This window comes from Eschrichtius robustus, chromosome 15 (assembly GCF_028021215.1).
Source record: "Eschrichtius robustus isolate mEscRob2 chromosome 15, mEscRob2.pri, whole genome shotgun sequence".
NCBI classification, from domain to species: domain Eukaryota; kingdom Metazoa; phylum Chordata; class Mammalia; order Artiodactyla; family Eschrichtiidae; genus Eschrichtius; species Eschrichtius robustus.
In genome coordinates, this window is record NC_090838.1 from 22,436,422 (window position 1) to 22,455,362 (window position 18,941).

Sequence of the window (18,941 nt, forward strand, 5' to 3'; positions counted from 1 at the left end):
AGTAGTCTCAGTATTTGCAAATTTGTGCCTGGTAGGATATTCTAATTTTTAAAGACTGGAATTTAAACTGACCAGTGTCGGTCCTGCTGCTTTGAAAAGTTTTGTCCTTTCCTTCTAATCATTTGCATTTGGTACATCAGCCGTGCATTTTTGAAATTAAAAGCTTATGACTCTTTAAAGACTTTGCCCAGCTTTTAAATAACAAGGATTTTGCATTTGAATATATTTTAATTTATTTAAGGATTATTTTAATCAAATTCTTCCTTAATTTAGCCAGATTTCTGTTTTAATCCTCCCAGGCCAGGACTTTATTTATTGTGACTACATTCTTTTAAAGATAGAAGTTTAAACAGTATTAAATGCTGTTTATGGTGTTCTCTCTTGCTAGATTTTTTTCTGCATCTCGTAGAAACATGTTTCCTTTTTCACATGTCTAGTGCAGTCAACATCTCCTCACTTTTATGATCTCTGCCAGTCAGTCCCTAGATACATAGCAACTACTTGATTGTGTCTAGCCCAGTGTTCACATGTGGAGGATATAAAATAACAAGAACGCTTCATCGTTAGCAGTTCAGCCGAGGCTGGATTATGGGGATGCGGAGGATGGAGAACTCAGTGAGTGACAGAGCGGGCAAGAGAGGTGTCCTGGAAGGTCACAGAAGCAAGAGCAGGTTGAAGGGACTGAACAAGAAGCCAGGACTGAGGAAATACCAGGATCCACAGGATCCAAACGGGATGCAACCGCAGGGGACACAGAAACCAGGTGGCACTGCAGGAAGCACAAAGTGTAGCCCACCATCCATTTCCAGGAAGCATGGGTCCTCAGGTGTAGCATGGGGCCTGCAACATGGGATGTGCTCACAAAACGTGTGATGGATGAAGAAATGGACGAACCAGGGAAAGCAGACAGAGAAGCGCTGGCGTAGGGAAGGTTTCTCATGCTGGGGACCCCTCGGTCCTGGCCTCAGCCACTGGTTTTCTCCTTTTCTCCTGGTGAGGACAGCCCCGAGTGGGCCTTGTTCAGGAGTACGAGTTGGACGCATGCAGAGTTCTGGGACAGAGGCATTTCCTACAAGTTGAGTCTTGATGAGAGGAAACCCAGATAAACCCAGAAAAGGGAGGAGGGCCCTCCAGGAAGGGAGAGCAGCTTGGCCACAAGCTTCCAAGGCCAGCGTCAGCTCCCTTCATCTTTGCATCACCCGTTGCTCTCCGCATGTACCAAGGTGAGGGCAGTGGTGGAAAAGAAAGTGTGATTGATAAAATAGGGCAGGTTATGGCTTTTCTAAATTGAATATATACAATACCAAAAGAGCCAAATAAAAAAGGAAAATTGTTATGTCTACACAGTATCGAAGCTTTATCGACTTCTTTCCTCTCTACGGAGTATCCTCCAGACTCCCATTCTGATTCAGCTTTTAACCTTCTAGAACCAACTCAAAGTCCATCTCGTCTGCAGAGCTTCCACCTCAAGCAGGGTCCCCCTTCCTCTGCATGGACACCATGTTCACGCCTCAGCCGTTGTCCGATGTGCTTCACTGTGGGAGCTTCTCCCCCTTTCTCAGGCCTCCTGTTCCCGCCCATGCTCAGGGCATGGACACCTTCATTCTCCCTGGCACCCTACCTTCCACTCAGTAAATTTGGGAGAAAAGGAGGGACCCAGCTGACCAGCTGATTTTGCCAACCTGACAGTGTTCTCACGAGAGAATGTGCATCTTCTTAGTGCCTGTATAAGCTGTAGTCCAGTTTTTATGCACCATTTTCTACCATGCTTTTTATTTTTCTTTACAACTTTGGTGTCTTTTTTTCCCATGAAGACCATTCAGCTTCCCTGACCCTCTTAGTTTTATAAATGCTCTCATTTTTAAAAATAGTATTTATTTGAATATATATATATATATATATATATATATATATATATATAGATAGATCATATAAAACATACCTACGTACTTTAGAGACTAATAAAACACCACCAGGACTTCCCCGGTGACGCAGTGGTTAAGAAGCCGCCTGCCAATGCAGGGGACACGGGTTCGATCCCTGGTCTGGGAAGATCCCACATGCCACGGAGCAACTAAGCCCGTGCGCCACAACTACTGAGCCTGCGCTCTAGAGCCCGTGTGCCACAACTAGTGAGCCCGTGAGCCACAACTACTGAAGCCCGAGTGCCTAGAGCCCGTGCTCCTCAACAAGAGAAGCCACCGCAATGAGAAGCCCGCGCACCACCACGAAGAGTAGCCCCCGCTCGCTGCAACTAGAGAAAGCCCACGCGCAGCAACGAAGACCCAATGCAGCCAAAAATAAATAAAATTAAATCTTTAAAAAAAAAAAAAAACACCACCAACTTCAGAAATGGAACATAACGCCAGTATCCTAGAAGCCCTAAGCATGTCCTTCTCAGAAGTAACCACTACTCTGAATTTTATGTCAACTGTGCCCTTGATTTTCTTAATAGTTCTATCACCTAACATATGTCCGTAAACAATATATCATGAATTTTTCCTGTTTTTGAACTTTATATAAATGGAATCATGTTGACTGTTTTCTGCTGCTATGAATATGTGTCTTTGCTTTTTGAAAAACTTTTAAAAACTGTAAATATTTAAAGCCTACTCAAGTATGTAAAAAGTACAAAAACAAATACTATGTATCCACCTTAGCCAAATCTCAATATTTTGCTATAAGTGCTTCTGGTTTTGTTTTTGCTTTGTTTTGTTTTGTTTTGTTTTTAAAGAAAGAGCATGTTATCAAATTGGTTGCAGCCCCCTGAGCACCCCTCCCTGATGCATTCCTGTCCCCCTCTCCTTCCCCATTACCCCCAGAGGGAACTACTATCCTTAATTTGGTGTTTACCATTCCTGTGCACGTTTTTATGCTTTTTACTCCATAGACATTCATAAACAGTGTGTAATAATGTATGCATGTTTTTGGACTTTGTAAGGTCATACTTAACAGTGTTCATCTATAACTTGCTTTTTTCACTGAACATTATGTTCTTGAGATTTATCTATGTTGATACACGTAACCCTAGCTCATTCGTTTAAACTGCTATAAGGTATTCCATTGAGGAATGTACCACAGTCTCCAGTTGATGGACATTTTAAGATGTTTCCAATTTTTGTTATCACAAACATTGCTACAGCAAACCTTCTCCTAACTACCTTCTTATGCACATGCGGCAGTATTTCAGGAGTGGGAATGCTGAGTTATGAAGTACGTACATCTTCGCTTTTACTGTACAAGAGGTTATAGAAATTTACATTTGCATCATCAGTGATGAGAAATCCCAGTGTTCCACTTCCTTGACAACACTTGAGGATTGTTGGGTTTTAAAATTTTTGCCAATCTAATGGTATGAAGTGGAATCTCCTTGAGGTTTTAGTTTTGCCTGTCCCTTAAATGCTCCTTTCCTTTAGTTCAACAAGCCTTTAGCAATGTGTCATGCTGTGTGCTAAGTGCTAATTCATGGCCCCGATCCTTAGGAGTGCTCGGTCTTTGCGGTGATTCCTACCTGGCGAGGCATGTCAGAGTCACTTAAGGTGCATTTTCAGGAACCAGAGGTCTGAGGTGGGGCCCAGGCATCTGCAACGTCAATTCCAGGGTGATGCCGATGCTCACTTCCAGTTGAGAACCTCTGAGCTCGTGGCGGGAGAAGCCGAGCTAATTCAGCCTGGGTTCGTTTGTGCGGGCAGGTGGGAGAACCTGGCTCTCCCTGGGCCAATGCTATGGCATCCCTTTCACCTTGAGATTCTTCTTACAGTTTTATTTGATTGGCTCACTGGGTGTTGGAATGATTAATTTGTATCTGTTGATAGAAAGTACCTCAAAAGCAAATGCTAAACACAATGTAAGCAGAGGCCGGGCTTCCTATAAGTTCACCCATCTGGGGCAGCTGTAAACTCGGAAGGAAACAAACAACAGCAAGAGAAGGAGGAGGAGGAGACAGTCTCTGAACTCAGAACAGTGCCTGAGGAAAGCGACCCAGAGCTCACACAACATCACTTCATATCGTGCAGCCCCTGATCCACGCCGGGTCCTGGTCCTAGGGATGGATAGTCAGCCATGCCTGACTCTTCAGAAGCTGAGATACATGCGGGGTGAAGTAGACAAAAGGCAAAGAGAAGAGGCAAGAGAGAGAGACCATATTGAGACCGAGCTGGCCTTGGTGAGAAGTGGCAAAGGAAAAAGAGCTGGCTAGGAAAAGGCAACAGAAATAAATAGAGAAAGTTCGTGGTCGGGGGCAAACAGCATGCACATCCCAGTAGCCCTGGGGACCTCGGTACCACACTAAGGGCACATCAACTCTTTAACAGAGGATGGTTTGGGGGGTCTGGTAGGAAGTATTTGTGAAAGAGCAAGCGAAGTCTTCTTAACACTTGAGACTCTTGTGTATAATGGTCTTTCCATGTGTTCTCTGTCATCAAGAAAAGGCTAAATTATTTTCAGTATGTTATATTTACTGAGACGTGAAAGTCTGTACAAAGTTTAGAAAGATACCCATCAAAAGAGTTAAAATTAAACACTGTGAAAATTTATGCTGTAGTTAGAAATTTCACATATATGGAGGAGTGTATAAAGTCGGATTAAAAAAAAAAATACAAACTAAGGAAAAGGACGAGTAGGGGGAGAGAAGGAATATTTATTTAGTACCTGCTCTTTTTTTGTTCAGTTCTTTCAACAATGCTATAAGAATTATTATCCTCATTTTGCAGATGAGAAAATCAAGATTCAAAGAGATGAAATGTTTTGCCTATGGTCTCACCGCTAATAAATGAATGAGGCTAGGATTTGAACCCATTTTTATCTGACTCCAAAGGCTGTAGGTACCTTTTTCCATCATACCGTGCTGTCACCTCCCATATTAGGATTTTTAGCGTTTACAGCAAAATTCAAGAAACTCCAGGCTTTAGTTTGGTAATACTAGTAAAACCCCAAAGGTAATCTGTTTACATGATCAAATCACAAAAAGATAGTGAAAAATTGAAACCAGTTTAATAACATGTGGTTAATATTTAGTCTCCTTGGTCACTTAAGTGAAAGGCAGTGATAGTAAAAGGAGACACCATTTGATTTTTAATGCCTTGAGTAGGGACACTTCTGAAGTGGAAAACTTGACTTTTATACTTCTTGTAGGCCATGTATGGTATTTAACTTTCTAGTGGTTAGAATCTGTGTGTCTCAGAGGTTTAGCGTGTGGTTAGTAAGATCAGGGGTGGTAAGTAAATAAATGGCAGCTTCCCTAATTGGTTGTGTGCCCACTGTGGGGGCAGCCTGGGAAGGAGACGTGTACAGACTGCTTTTAGGAAGAATTGACCTCAGTGGGAATCATCTTTGGAAGGGAAGTTTACAGCCATTCAACGTGGGGTTAAAACTGTCTCCTAATGCGGCTTCGAGGAACCAGAGGGGCCTGAGAGGACGGGAAATGGGAATGGGCCATTACCACCACAGAGTGACTCCATGAGCACCTTCCCTGCTAAGCCAGGAACACACGAGTGTAGAGTTTGGAAGGTTTGGAGAAATGAAATAATGGCTGACTTGTGAATAATGACGAAAATATTTGGTGATGTGACTCCCAGGGAAGCAATTATGGTTAACCCCTCGTTTGTTCGGCATTTTCAAGGATTGAACCGTCCCACATAACTGACTTTTCCAGACAACTAAAACTTTCCTATTGCTGCGCCTTGAATGTTTTTAACCATGCTTGGTGGAAATGTTTTTGAAATAGATTATACAATTATCCTGCCTCCTTGAACAGAAGCTGCAAGAAATAACATTTCCTTTTGTTGCCTTTGACTGCAGGTCTGAGAAGACCTGATTAGATAGGTTTAAATGGTTAGGGCTTGTAATCGTCTCACATAACAAGAAATCCAGAGCTGGGCAGTACCAGAGAATGATGAATTCTCAGCTCAGTGATGTCAGGCTGACTTTCCGCTCATGGTCACGAGATGGGCGCACAGGTCCAAGCCCCAAGATCTCACATGATAAGATCTAGGCGAGAATGAAATGGGGGCTTCTCCGTACATGTGTCTTTAATTAGAGAGGAAAATATTTCTCAGAAGACCCCTGGCCAACTTCCCCTCAGGTCCCATTGGCAGGACTGAGTCACATTTCTATACCTTGGTTTTATGGGAAGTCTGAGGGAGTGAATACCCAGCACTCTCCGACTATGGGGTGGGAGGAGGGCTCTGCCCGTAAAAAAGAAGGGTGGAGAATGGCTGTTGGGTAGGCAACCAAGAGTGTTGGCCATATTACCAAGATTGGGAGTAAACGTCACTATGTACGGTTATAGCTTGAGGGATGGTCGAGCTTTTTGCTCCTACACTGAATCACCCCAGACTGGGCTGCTTTTTGATTTCCTAAGTCTGCTTTTATTTAGTATTCTCTCTCCTTGCTTTATGCCAGACTGCTAATTATCACTACTTGCTGTTAATGTCCCTTGCCCTAATCTTGCCATAATTAGATTTTTTTTTTTTTTCTGGAAAAACCATATGATCAAACTTGTTAGAACTATGCCTGAAATGTTGAGTGAGTATCTGGCAGCTGTCCTGTGGGTCGGATACATAGTGTGGCATTTCTTTTGGCTGTTCAGTGTCACTTTTCCATTGTTGAGGTTTTGGGGAAAGTGAGCAGTTTTTAGAGAGTCTTATGAACTTAGAGAAAACTAATGAAGTCTTCTTCTGGTGCAAGGATGAGCACATAGGGCCAGTTACGCTTATTTACTAGAGAAGGTAAAACCGTCGGAACTTCAGCATGGTTTAGAGAGAGGCAGCAAAGTTTATCAGTGCATTCAGCCCCCTCTCAAAGCTGCACGGAGGGTGGCTGCTTGGACAGCACCACCAGCTCTGGGACTGTGGCCAGGGGAACCTGTTACTGCAGCCACTGTCCAGTATGAGGCAAGCTGGTGCAGAACTTAATTATTCCTGCCTTCTGCCAGGGTGTCAGAGCCCTGTGAGTGACTCCTGTGAAATGCCCAGCTTGAGCAGAATTAGCAGTGTTTGGATGTGACTTGTTTCAACAAGTTCTTGAAGAAAGTAATGCTTCGGAAATGGTTATTGAAATTATACTGAGCAAGTGGGGACCATGGCTTCTGTGACTCGAGAGCTGACCAAAATTCAGTCTCTGTATACAGAAAGAAGGAAATAGGAAGCAGTTGTGAACATTAATACTGACAGTGAGTAACTGAACCAAATGGAATGATTCTACTCTGGGAATCAAACCCGAGCTAGTAGACGGGTTGGGTTCTAAGGAAGCAAATGTTAAAATGTTCAGATTTGACATGGCTGAGATGATGAGCCCAAACTGCTTAGAGCCTTGGGAGTTCCATAAAGCAAGTTAGCTGTTTGAAGGCCCACCAGTCATTATTTTACTATGCATCAGAAAATCATGACTTTAGCCTATAGGCAAAATGTGAAGTGTCAGAAACATTCGGGGATGAGGAAAACAAGTTTTAGTTTTTTTAAAATTCTGACTAATTTGCACCATTCAAATCATTCTTCTAAGAAAAATGCAAAGTATTTCTCATAAATAGTTTATTTATTCACTCCTTCTTACGCATAGAACATTTTTAAAGAAGCCATCCTTTTAGTGACTGCTGACTGATCCAGGCAGGATACACCCTAGTTAAGCTGAGCAAGATATTTATATTTTTCTAATTTTCTTTTCTCATATGTGAATTAGTATGTGGATTACCGATTGTACCTTTGAAGGACTCTGACCAGTCCTGCCCCCTTAATAATGTAGCCACTGTGTTTGAGTTTTAATATTGGCTTCAAAAAAGCTTCCAGCAACTCATTTTCTAGAAAACAAAATAACAGGAACAAAAAATATAATGCATTTCAAAGCTCCAAAAAGCTGGTAGCTTGAGAATCATGAAGCCTATGGTATTATCTGTATTACTGGGATACTGAGTGGTGACTGTACTTACTTTGAATTTGTAAATTATTGCCATTGAATTTTATTATTTGAAATTATTGCTGTTTTGAAGGGAAGCTTGCATGTTAAATGCTTTTCACCAATGCCATTGCTATTGCTTTGGGGGTTAATCTGAATCTCATTTTAATGTGTGGAAACTTATATATACTATAAACATAGTTGAAATCAAAGGAAAGAATATGTGAATAGGCATTTTTCTAAAATTAATCAGAGGAAATGAAATGAGTAATCAGAAAAGAGATAAACAATTTTAGAAAACGATATTTATTCAAAGTGACTGAACACGGGACTTCCCTGGTGGTCCAGTGGCTAAGACTCCACGCTTCCAATCCAAGGGGTGCGGGTTCGATCCCTGGTCGGGGAACTAAGATCCCACATGCTGCGTGGCGCAGCCAAGAAAATGTAAAAAAAAAAAAGAGAAAAAACAAAAAAAACCCAAAAAGACTGAAGACATTACAGATGAAGCTCTGTAAGATGAAGGGATTCCAAAGGGTTTTCTGAATCCAATTACTTACCATTTGAATTAGTCTGTTTTTCATGTTTTGTATTATTCCTATATGTTACCAAATCTTTGCTTTGGCACAAATAGACATGTATTGAAACTGCATTGAGGCACTTGGAAAATGTGATTAAAGAGTGGACATTCAAAATCTTGCCACTTTTCTTTGGTCGTGGTGTGATTCATTTGTCAGAAACCCCCTGCAGCACTGAGTCAGAGTCAGATATACTTAGACGTCTAAGAGGCCTTACCAACTGGACAGTTTTTTAAGTTTGCTGCAAGCCTAACTTCCCTCAAGAAATCATTTTGGGTACTTAGTGGGCCTAATCCAAGTCAAGTGTCACCCTAACTGACATGGTGATACATGTATAACTATCTAGTATGTATTTTTCTGTCATGTATTTGCCTCGTGGAGCCGAAAAGTTGAACCCGATACATCCTTCACAGTGGAGACTTTAGCTTACTAAATTGTAATTTTGACGTAGTGAGTATGTTGTGAGGAGGTTATACCAGTAGACCCAAGAGCAGGTGGCAATGTGACCGGTAGAAGGAGCTTAGGATTTAAATCATAGGACTGGATTTGAGTCCTGTGTCTGCGTAGCTATGGCATGAGCAAGTTAATAAACCTCTCGGAGTCTGTTCATCTGTTGAATGCAGCTGGTAAAAATAATGTCTGCTTCAAGGAGTTGTAAGTATCGAATCAGATAAAGTATATAAAGGTACTCTGCAAAGCTATAAAAGTCTATACACATCTTTCTTATTATTTTTTGTAAATTAATGTGCCTGTTCTGTGTCCTTCAAGTAGGTAACATTCACAGAAATACACATTATATGCCTTGAGGAATGTGCCATTGAAACAGACTGCATTTTTAATGATGGTTTGCCTCAACTGAAAGCAGGAAGTCATTTTTTTAAATTTATTTATTTATTTATTTGGCTGTGCCAGGTCTTAGTTGCACCACGCGGGATCTTCATTGCTACGTGTAGGATCTTCAGTTGCAGCATGCAGGATCCCTGGTGGTCCAGTGGTTAAGACTCCACACTCCCAATGCAGGGCGCCCGGGTTCGATCCCTGGTCAGGGAACTAGATCCCGCATGCATGCCACAACTAAAGATCCCGCATGCCGCAACTGAAGGAAGTCATTTTATTTTTTAAAATTGAGTTAAGGGATCCCAAAATGAACAAATAAAGCACATAATACTTGTTAACAGCAAATATTAGAATCAGTCTATACTACAACAGTAGACATATGTAGTCCCTGTTGCATTCCATTAAAGAACTCCTACTGGTTTAGGGGATATATATGGTAACACATATGGAAAAATGTAAAACTGCTGAGTATCAAAATTCACTGCTTGATTGGAAGTAAGTGATAACTTTATTTTTTTTCTGGTGGCCCAGTTGCCATATCCTATAAAAAAGAAAGATTATCACTTGCCCTCTTGATCCCCTTTCCAAATCCATTCTTTAAAGATGGTCTCCATCCCACCTCCTCCATCAAATTCTAGATGAGGAAGACAGTGCCTAACCTTTGAGGAGTTTCTGATATAATGGAGACTTAAAGCAGATATACAGCTAACTCCTCTATGGAATAGTGGACAAGGTAAGCGCCACAGCAGGTCAGGTGGCTGGGGGTGCCCAGCTTCTGTAACCATTTCCTAGTATTCCTTCAGCACCTGCACATCAGGCCTCATATTGGTTGAATTTTTATTTATGGGTGATTTGCCTCTCTACCTAGATTGTAAACTCTGTGAAGACAGGGAAGGCACCTTGTATTTCTTGGTCTCTCTCTCCATACCTTTTACCTAAGCCTTAACGAGTATTTGTGGTTCAAATAGTCTTGTACCCAACATTCAGGTTTAGCCAAAAAAGTGTATTAAAAGGCATTTAAGCCCTAACTTTCTTTTCCTTTCTTCTGTCTTTGCAGTTGACCTGCCGCTCTTTTTTCCTCGAGACCAGCCGACTCTCACATTCCAGTCCGTCTATCACTTTACCAACAGTGGACAGCTTTATTCCCAGGCCCAGAAAAATTATCCATACAGCCCCAGATGGGATGGAAATGAAATGGCCAAAAGAGCAAAGTAAGTGAATCAATTGTTATTTCTTGCAAATAGAAACATTTTGTTTATCTAGTCCAGGAGTTGGGCAAGCTACTGCCTGCAGGCTAAATCCTGCCCTGTGCCTGTTTTTGTAAATAAAGTTTTATTGCAACAGCCACACCCATTTTTAAACTTATTTTCTATGGCTGCTTTCATGCAACCATAGCAGAATGAGTAGCAGAAACAGGCCACATATGGCCTGGAAAGCAAAAAATACTTGTTATTTGGCCCTTTATAGAAAAAGCTAGCCAACTCCTCATCTAGCCTCATCAGGTAAGATTGCCTTTTTTTCTTTTTAAATGGGTTATATGATTTTTCTGAAATCTACCTTTCTATTTATTTTATTTCTTTTTTAAGATTTATTTATTTTTGGCTGCATTGGGTCTTAGTTGCGGCACACAGGCTCTTCGTTGCGGTGCGGGGGCTTCTCTAGAGTTGTGGCGCTAGGGTTTTCTCTTCTCTAGTTGTGGCATGCGGGCTCCAGGGCATGTGGCCTCTGTAGCTGTGGCAAGCAGGTTCCAGAGCGCTTGGGCTCTGTAGTTTGCGGCACGCAGGCTCTCTAGTTGAGAAGCGCGAGTTCAGTAGTTGTGGCACACGAGTTTAGCTGCCCCGCGGCATATGGGATCTTAGCTCCCCGACCAGGGATCCAACCCGCGTCCCCTGCATTGTAAGGCGGATTCTTTACCAATGGACCACCGGGGAAGTCCCTCTACCTTTCTATTTAGATTAGAGAATAAGTACTAGGTAGAAATTGGAGTTAAGGAATAACTGGTGTCGATGAAGAAAATATTGGCATCTACTTTCATTTTTTTTTTAAAGGAAAACTTCAGCTGACAGTAAACAAATAGAATTTTTGCCTAGTAGTCAACACATGGATCCAGTACCTAGTTTTTCATATGGACCTATAATGTCTTTGAAGGAACAGAGTGAATTAGATATCCCATTGCATCTCTGCAGCCATTACCCAAAGTAGGGCCTATGTCTTCTTTGATTGAATAAATGGCTACACAAATAGCTTAGGACTGTTAAAATCCTTATGGAAGTAAGTTGGGAATTTGATAAAGGTTGAAGTTAGCTGGAGCTTGGAATTTAGAGGTACTACTATTGCACATGAATCTCTCTATAGAAAGCTTTCACCAGTCATATGGAATACGTAAATGTAAATGCAGAGAGTTTTTTACAGGTAAGACTTTAGTATCTGGAACACCAGTCTTCACAAACCATGGCCTTCCTAGATTGAAGCAACAGTGGATCAACACCATAGCTTCCAAAAGTAAATCATAGGAGTGGCAGGTGGTTATTACTTTATCACTCCGTACAGCCATATGCTCACACCTGTGATCCCAGCTGAAGGATGATCAGATCCAAAGAATCACAGAAATGAAGAATATCAATTCAGCATCCTCTTTATTGCTCATCCAGTATTTACTGAGCATCTACCATGATCCAGGCAATGTGCCCCTTTCTGGGGATACAATGATAAATAAATTAGAAATTGTCCATGTCTTCATGGAATTTATAGCCCAACAGGAGAGATCAAAGCCTTTATCATACCAAACATTGTGACGGTTTTAAAGTACCTACTAGTAAAACCTGGCCTTCCAGACCTAGAATGCTCCTTGATTGGTAAGACTTCTTGCTCTTTCCTTCCCCTCCCGGGGCCTATTTCCATCCCCAGGTACCCACTGGCATCTATATGTTCTGTAGTACAAGACCTTCACTCATAGCAGGGTTGGGGCTCTTTTAAATAATGACAGGGTAGCTTTCTCTAGAAATCCAGACCTCCCCAGATTCACATGTGGAATCCAGAGCTGTTGTTTACCTGAACCTTTAGTGTGCCCTTCCTCCCTGTATTCCTCTTTGTCTGTGATGCCCAAGTCTGAAATTCTATTTAAGGGAAAAAAACAAACATATGCAAATGTAACTAATAACAATGAGTAAGACTGACTTATCTTGAAATAAACTTGAAAAGGGGGATTATGATGTAAGTTTTACATTTGAGGGATTGCAGTTGTTTAATTCTCCGGGCTTTCCCTGTGTATACATAGGATCTGCCCTTAGAAGATGGGCTGTTATTTGTGGTATGTGCTGTGGAGTCTGAACCAGATGTGTTTTTGTGGTTTCCATGGCAAAGCTATCTCAGTGTGTGTGTGTGTCCGTTTGTCCGTATACGCACACGCGCGCTTCTTAAGTAGACATTTTAGAATGTATGAATTGAGTCTTTAAGGAGTTGCAGACCACAAGCCTATGATTTCAGTATAGGAATATCGTAAGTGAAGCCTGTTTATCTTAACAGATTGGTTCAGAGTTGCAAGAGGCATTTGCTTTACTTTACCAGCCTAAAGAAAACATCCGAAGTAATGTTAAAAAAGTCTGCTTTCTACTGTAGTGAAGATGGATCCATTTTAAATGTAATAAAAGAGAAAGCCAGCAGCTCATGCTAGGAAGAAGAAATAGTTTAAAAGCTCCTTCTTTAATTGACCTGAGTAACTTCCCTGAGCTGTGTCAGAAGGCCAGGTAATGGATAAGCACAACCAGAGAACTGTCCTGCAGTACAGACCAGAGTTTGGTGGAGAAGGTGGAGAGACAGGACAGAAAGAGAGAAAGGTCAGCTGCAGCATTCCTTACACCCCCTGCTGAAAATATTGTATGTACACAGTGCGTAAAAGGCTATAATTCACTTGGAGAGCTCTGCCCAGGACATAAACACTCTCACGGTTTATGAACAGCGCTAGAGCCCTTTGAGTGGAGTCAGCTGCTTATTCCCTCCTGCAGAGCAAAATTCTAAGCATGTGAATTCAGAAAGGACACTTTCTGGCCAGGGCTCTTCCTGTGACATGTACTTCTTGCTCGTGGCTGTTCAGCAAATTCTGTCCTCACGAGTGAATTACCCTCTGCTGGGTGAGCACAGGCTTCAGGGTCATGTGTGCCCCAGTTCCTATCACAAGTTCTAATCTGTAAGCTCTGTGGCCTTGGGCAGGGCTATTAACCTTCCCGAACTTCATCGTGTAAAACAAGACTGTACTCCTCCCTGCTGATGGGCTTGATATGAAGGGTCAGTCAGTGGGTGGACATGTGAAAGACCCTTGGGTTTAGCTTCTGCTTTGTCCCACGATGCCTGTGCCCACTGCTTTCCTCCTGCTGTCTTTCTGCTCCTGCAGGTCTACCCTTCCTTCCACATTCTTCCTTATGGTTTTCCCATCCATGCTAACTTGCAGGCAGCTCTTTCCCCTCTTTCCAGTGTTGGTTGACTGTTGGTCATATACTGCTTTGAAATCTCTTTTGTATTATTCTTTGATTTTTTTCACATCTTTGTATATATCTCATTTCCTTAATCGACCTGTGAGTCCTTTGAAGGCAAGGGTTTTGCATATATCTTTTAAAGATATCTTTATCTTTTAAAGATATTTATTGTCGTGTAATTTACATACACTTATAATTTACATACAATGAAGTGGACAGATTTAAGTGTATCTTTTTTTAAAAAAAATATTTATTTATTTTTGGCTGCACTGGGTCTTAGTTGCAGCATGCGGGATCTTTGTTTTTTAGTTGCAGCAGGTGGGCTCACAGTTGCGGTATGCAGACTCTTAGTTGCAGCACGCATGTGGGATTTAGTTCCCCAACCAGGAATCGAACTCGGGCCCCCGCATTGGGAATGCAGAGTCTTACCCACTGGACCACCAGGGAGGTCCCTAAGTGTATCTTTTGATGGAGTTTTGACAAAGTTACCTTCCACCCCTTTCCAATTAGTCTCCTCACCCCCAAGACAACGCTGTCTGATTTCTATCACCATGTCTTAGCTTTTCCTCTTCTAGATACTTCTTATAAATGGAATAATACAGATTGTACTCTTTTGTGTCTTTTGTATTCAACATAATTATTTTAGAGTTATCTGTTATGGCATTCCTTTTTTTTACTGCTGAGCAATATTTCGTTATATGAATATACTATAATGTACTAATCCATTCATCTGCATATTATATTTAGGTTGTTTCCAATTTGGGGATTTTTATGAATAGAGCTGGTGTGAACTTTCTTATATAAGCTTTTTAATAGACATATGTTTTCAATTCTGTGGGTAGATACCTGGGAGTATGTGTATGATTAACTATATAAGAAACTGACAACCTTTTTCGAAGTCGTACCAGTTTATACTCCCACCGGCAATATGCTGGGTTCCAGTTGTTCCGTATCCTCTCCTCCAACACTTGGTATTATCAGTCTTTTTAATTTTAGCTGTTCTGTAGGGGATGAAGTGATATCGCATTGTGTTTTTAATTTTGATTTCCTGATGAGTAATGATGAGCATATTTTCATGTGCTTATTGGTATGTCTTCTTTTGTCAAGGGTCTGTTCAAATTTTGCCTATTTTTAATCAGGTTGTTGGTCTATTTATTATTGAGTTTTAAAAGTTCTTTATATATTTGTCAGAAATATGTATCAGAGATATTTTCTCCTAATCTATGGCTTGCCTTTTCATTTTCTTAACAGTATCTTTTGATGAGCAGAAATTTTTTATTTTTAATGAAATCTATTTTATCAGTGTTTTAGGTTTTTTTTTTAACTAATTTATTTTATTTATTTATTTTTGGCTGCGTTGGGTCTTTGTTGCTGCGTGTGGGCTTTCTGTAGTTGTGGTGAGTGGGGGCTACTCTTCATTGCGGTGCGTGGGCTTCTCATTGCGGTGGCTTCCCTTGTTGCGGAGCACGGGCTCTAGGCGCCCAGGCTTCAGGAGTTGTGGCTCGCTGGCTCTGGAGAGCAGGCTCAGTAGTTGTGGCGCACGGGCTTAGTTGCTCCGCTGCATGCGGGATCTTCCCAGACCAGGGCTTGAACCCGTGTCCCCTGCATTGGCAGGCAGATTCTCAACCACTGCGCCGCCAGGGAAGCCCTATCAGTGTTTTATTTTTATGTTAATGTTTTTGTATCCTCATAATTATTTGCCTTCCACAGGGTCATGAAGAGATTCTCCTATGTCTTTCTCTAGAAGCTTTGGTTTTGGTTTGACATTTAAGTCTATGATCCATCTCAAATTAATTTGGGGGTATGGTATGAGGTAGAGGCTAAAGTTAGTTGTTTTGTTTATGTATCTCCAGGTATTTAAGCAACATTTGTTGAAAAAAACCTGTCTTTCCCCGTTGAATTACCTTCATGCCTTTGTCAAAATAAATAGACCATACATGAGTGGCTCTATTTCTGGATATTCTATTTCATCTATCTATTTTTCTGTTTATATACCAATACCAATGTTTCTTAAAATCAGGAAATGTAAATTCTCCAACTTTATTCTTTTTAAAGATTGTTTTGGCTGTCCTAGGTCCTTTTTTTTTTTCTGTATACGTTTTAGAATCAGTTTGCCACTTCCAACCCCAACCTGCAAAAGAAAAGCCTGCTGAGATTTTGATTGGGGTGGCATTGAATCTGTAGGTCAGCAAGGGAAGAATCGACATTTTAACAATACCGAATTCTTCCTATCAGTAAACATGGTTTTATTTAGATCTTCTATAATTTACCTCAGAAGTGTCTTAAGATTTCAGTGTAGAAGTCTTGGATATTTTTTAATGTTTTTGCTTTTATTGTGAATGATAGCTTTTCAGATTTTATTTTCCAGTTGTTGCTAGTATATAGAAATAGAAATGATTTTTCTATATTGACCTTGTGTACTGTGACATTGCTGAATTTACAATCCTACTAAGTTCTAGTAGCTTTTTTGTAGATTTCTTAGAACTTTTTACATAAATAGTCATATCATCTGTTAACAGCTTTACTTCTTTCTAGTGTTTAAATCTTTACATTTTTTAGTTTCTTTCTTTTTTTTTTTTTTTTTTTAACCTACTTGCACTGACTGGGACCTCTAGTCCAGTGTTGTACACAAGTGATGTGAGCAGACATCTGGCCTTATATTTCCACATTAAAATTGATGTTAGCAGTAGGTTTTACATAGATGTCTTTAGCAGATTGAAGAAACTCCCTTATATTCCTACTTTGCTAAGAGTTTTTATCATGAGTGAGTGTTGAATTCTGTAGAATGCTTTTTCTGCCTCTATTGACATGATCCTGTGGCTTTTCTTTTTCTATTAAAGTGGTGAATTACATTAATTAGGTTTTGACTGTTAGACCAACCTTGCATTCCAGGGATAAATAAACCCTTCTGAGTCATGATATTTTACCCTTTTTTATATTATTATATTTGATTTGCTAAAATTATGTTAAGAGTTTTACATCTGTGTTCATGGATGATAGTAGTCTGAAATTTCCTTTCTTGTGTTGTCCTTGTTAGACTTTGATAATAGCACTACACTGGCTTCATAAAATGAATTGGCAAGTTTTCCTTCCTTATCTGTTTTCTGAAAGAGTTTATGTAGGTTTGGCATTATTTTTTTCTAAACGTTTGGTAGAGTTTATTTGTGGGGAAAAAAATTCAATGTCTATACTAAATACAGGGATGTTCAGATTTTTTAAATTTTTTCTTGTGTTAGTTGTAGCAAGTTGTGGGGTTCTTTTAAGAAATTTATCCATCATATTTAAGTTGTTGAATGGATTGGCATAGAATTGTTTATAGCATTGTCTTATTTTCCTTTTAATATCTATGGGGGCTATAGTGATATAACTTCTTTTACTCCTTACAGTGAAAATTTGTATCTTTTTCCTCTCCCTTTTTTTTTAAAACAGTCTACCTACGGGTTTATCAATTTTTCTAATCTTCTCAAAGAAACAAGCTTTTACTTTGTTGATTTTATCCATGGTTTGTTTTCCATTTTATTAATCTATGCTTTCATCTTTATTATTTCCTCAACTTATTTTCAGTTTAATTTCCTCTTCTTTTTCAATTTTTTCAAAATAGAAGCTTAGATCATTGATTTTAATCCTTTCTTCTTTTTTAATATAAGCCTTTAAAGGTATAAATTTCTCTCTGAAGTTTGCTTTAGTTGTATCCTGCAAAATTTGATATGTTGTTTTTTCTTTTTTGTTTTTATACAGCAGGTTCTTATTAGCCATCCATTTTATACACATCAGTATATACATGTCAATCCCAATCTCCCAATTCATCCCACCACCACCACCACCACCCCCTGCTGCTTTCCCCCCTTGGTGTCCATACGTTTGTTCTCTACATCTGTGTCTCTATTTCTGCCCTGCAAACCAGTTCATCTGTACCATTTTTCTAGGTTCCACATATATGTGTTAATATACGATATTTGTTTTTCTCTTTCTGACTTACTTCACTCTGTACGACAGTCTCTAGATCCATCCACGTCTCACCAAATGACCCAATTTCGTTCCTTTTTATGGCTGAGTAATATTCCATTGTATATATGTACCACATCTTCTTTATCTATTCGTCCGTCGATGGGCATTTAGGTTGCTTCCATGACCTGGCTATTGTAAATAGTGCTGCAGTGAACATTGGGGTGCATGTGTCTTTTTGAATTATGGTTTTCTCTGGGTATACACCCAGTAGTGGGATTGCTGGATCATATGGTAATTCTATCTTTAGATTTTTAAGGAACCTCCGTGCTGTTCTCCAGATTAGCTGTATTAATTTACATTCCCACCAACAGTGCAAGAGGGTTCCCTTTTCTCCACACCCTCTCCAGCATTTGTTGTTTGTAGATTTTCTGATGATGCCCATTCTAACTGGTGTGAGGTGATACCTCATTGTAGTTTTGATTTGCATTTCTCTAATAATTAGTGATGTTGAGCAGCTTTTCTTGTGCTTCTTGGCCATCTGTATGTCTTTTCCATTATCATTTTGTTAGAAAAAGTTTTTAACTTCCTTTGTGATTTCTTTTTGAACCATGAGTTATTTATAATCGTTCTGCTTGAATTTCAAGTGTTTGGGGATTTTTCTGGATGTTTTATTGTTACTGATGTTTAATTTCTGTTTTGGTCAGAGATTATAATCTGTATGATTTTAATCCTTTGAAATTTGTTGAGACTTGTTTTATGGCCCAACATGTAGTCTATCTTGATAAATAGTTCATGTGAACTTGAAAAGAATGTGTGTCCTGCAGTTCTGAGGTGTAGTGTTCTATATACATATTAAGTCAAATTACTTGTTAGTGTTATTCAAATCTTCTATGTCCTTACTATTATTTTTTGTGTTTATTATTATAACAGTTACTGAAAGGAGGTGGTAAAATTTCCACCTATGCCTTTGGATTTGTCTGTTTCTCCTTTTAGTTCTGTCACTTTTTGCTTTTTGCATTTTGAAGTTTTGTTATTTAAGTACATACATATTTGGAATTGTTATGTCTTCTTGATAAATTGGCCATTCTGTCATTATGAAATGATTCTTGCTATTTCTGATAATACTACTTCACTTGAATTCTGCTTTTTCTGATATTAATATAGTTACACCAGCTTTCTTTTTCTTTTTTAATTTTTAATTTTTATTTTTTAACATCTT

At 39.9% G+C, this 18,941-nt stretch overlaps 1 protein-coding gene across 1 annotated transcript in view; it reads left to right on the plus strand.

Annotated features, from left to right (window-relative positions):
• BABAM2 (BRISC and BRCA1 A complex member 2) overlaps window positions 1-18,941 on the plus strand; it is a 442,279-nt gene that overhangs the window by 393,417 nt on the left and 29,921 nt on the right. The window contains exon 11 of the mRNA XM_068564980.1: window positions 10,360-10,513. Within this exon, the coding sequence (XP_068421081.1) occupies window positions 10,360-10,513 (154 nt within the window). The remainder of the gene's footprint in view (window positions 1-10,359; window positions 10,514-18,941) is intronic.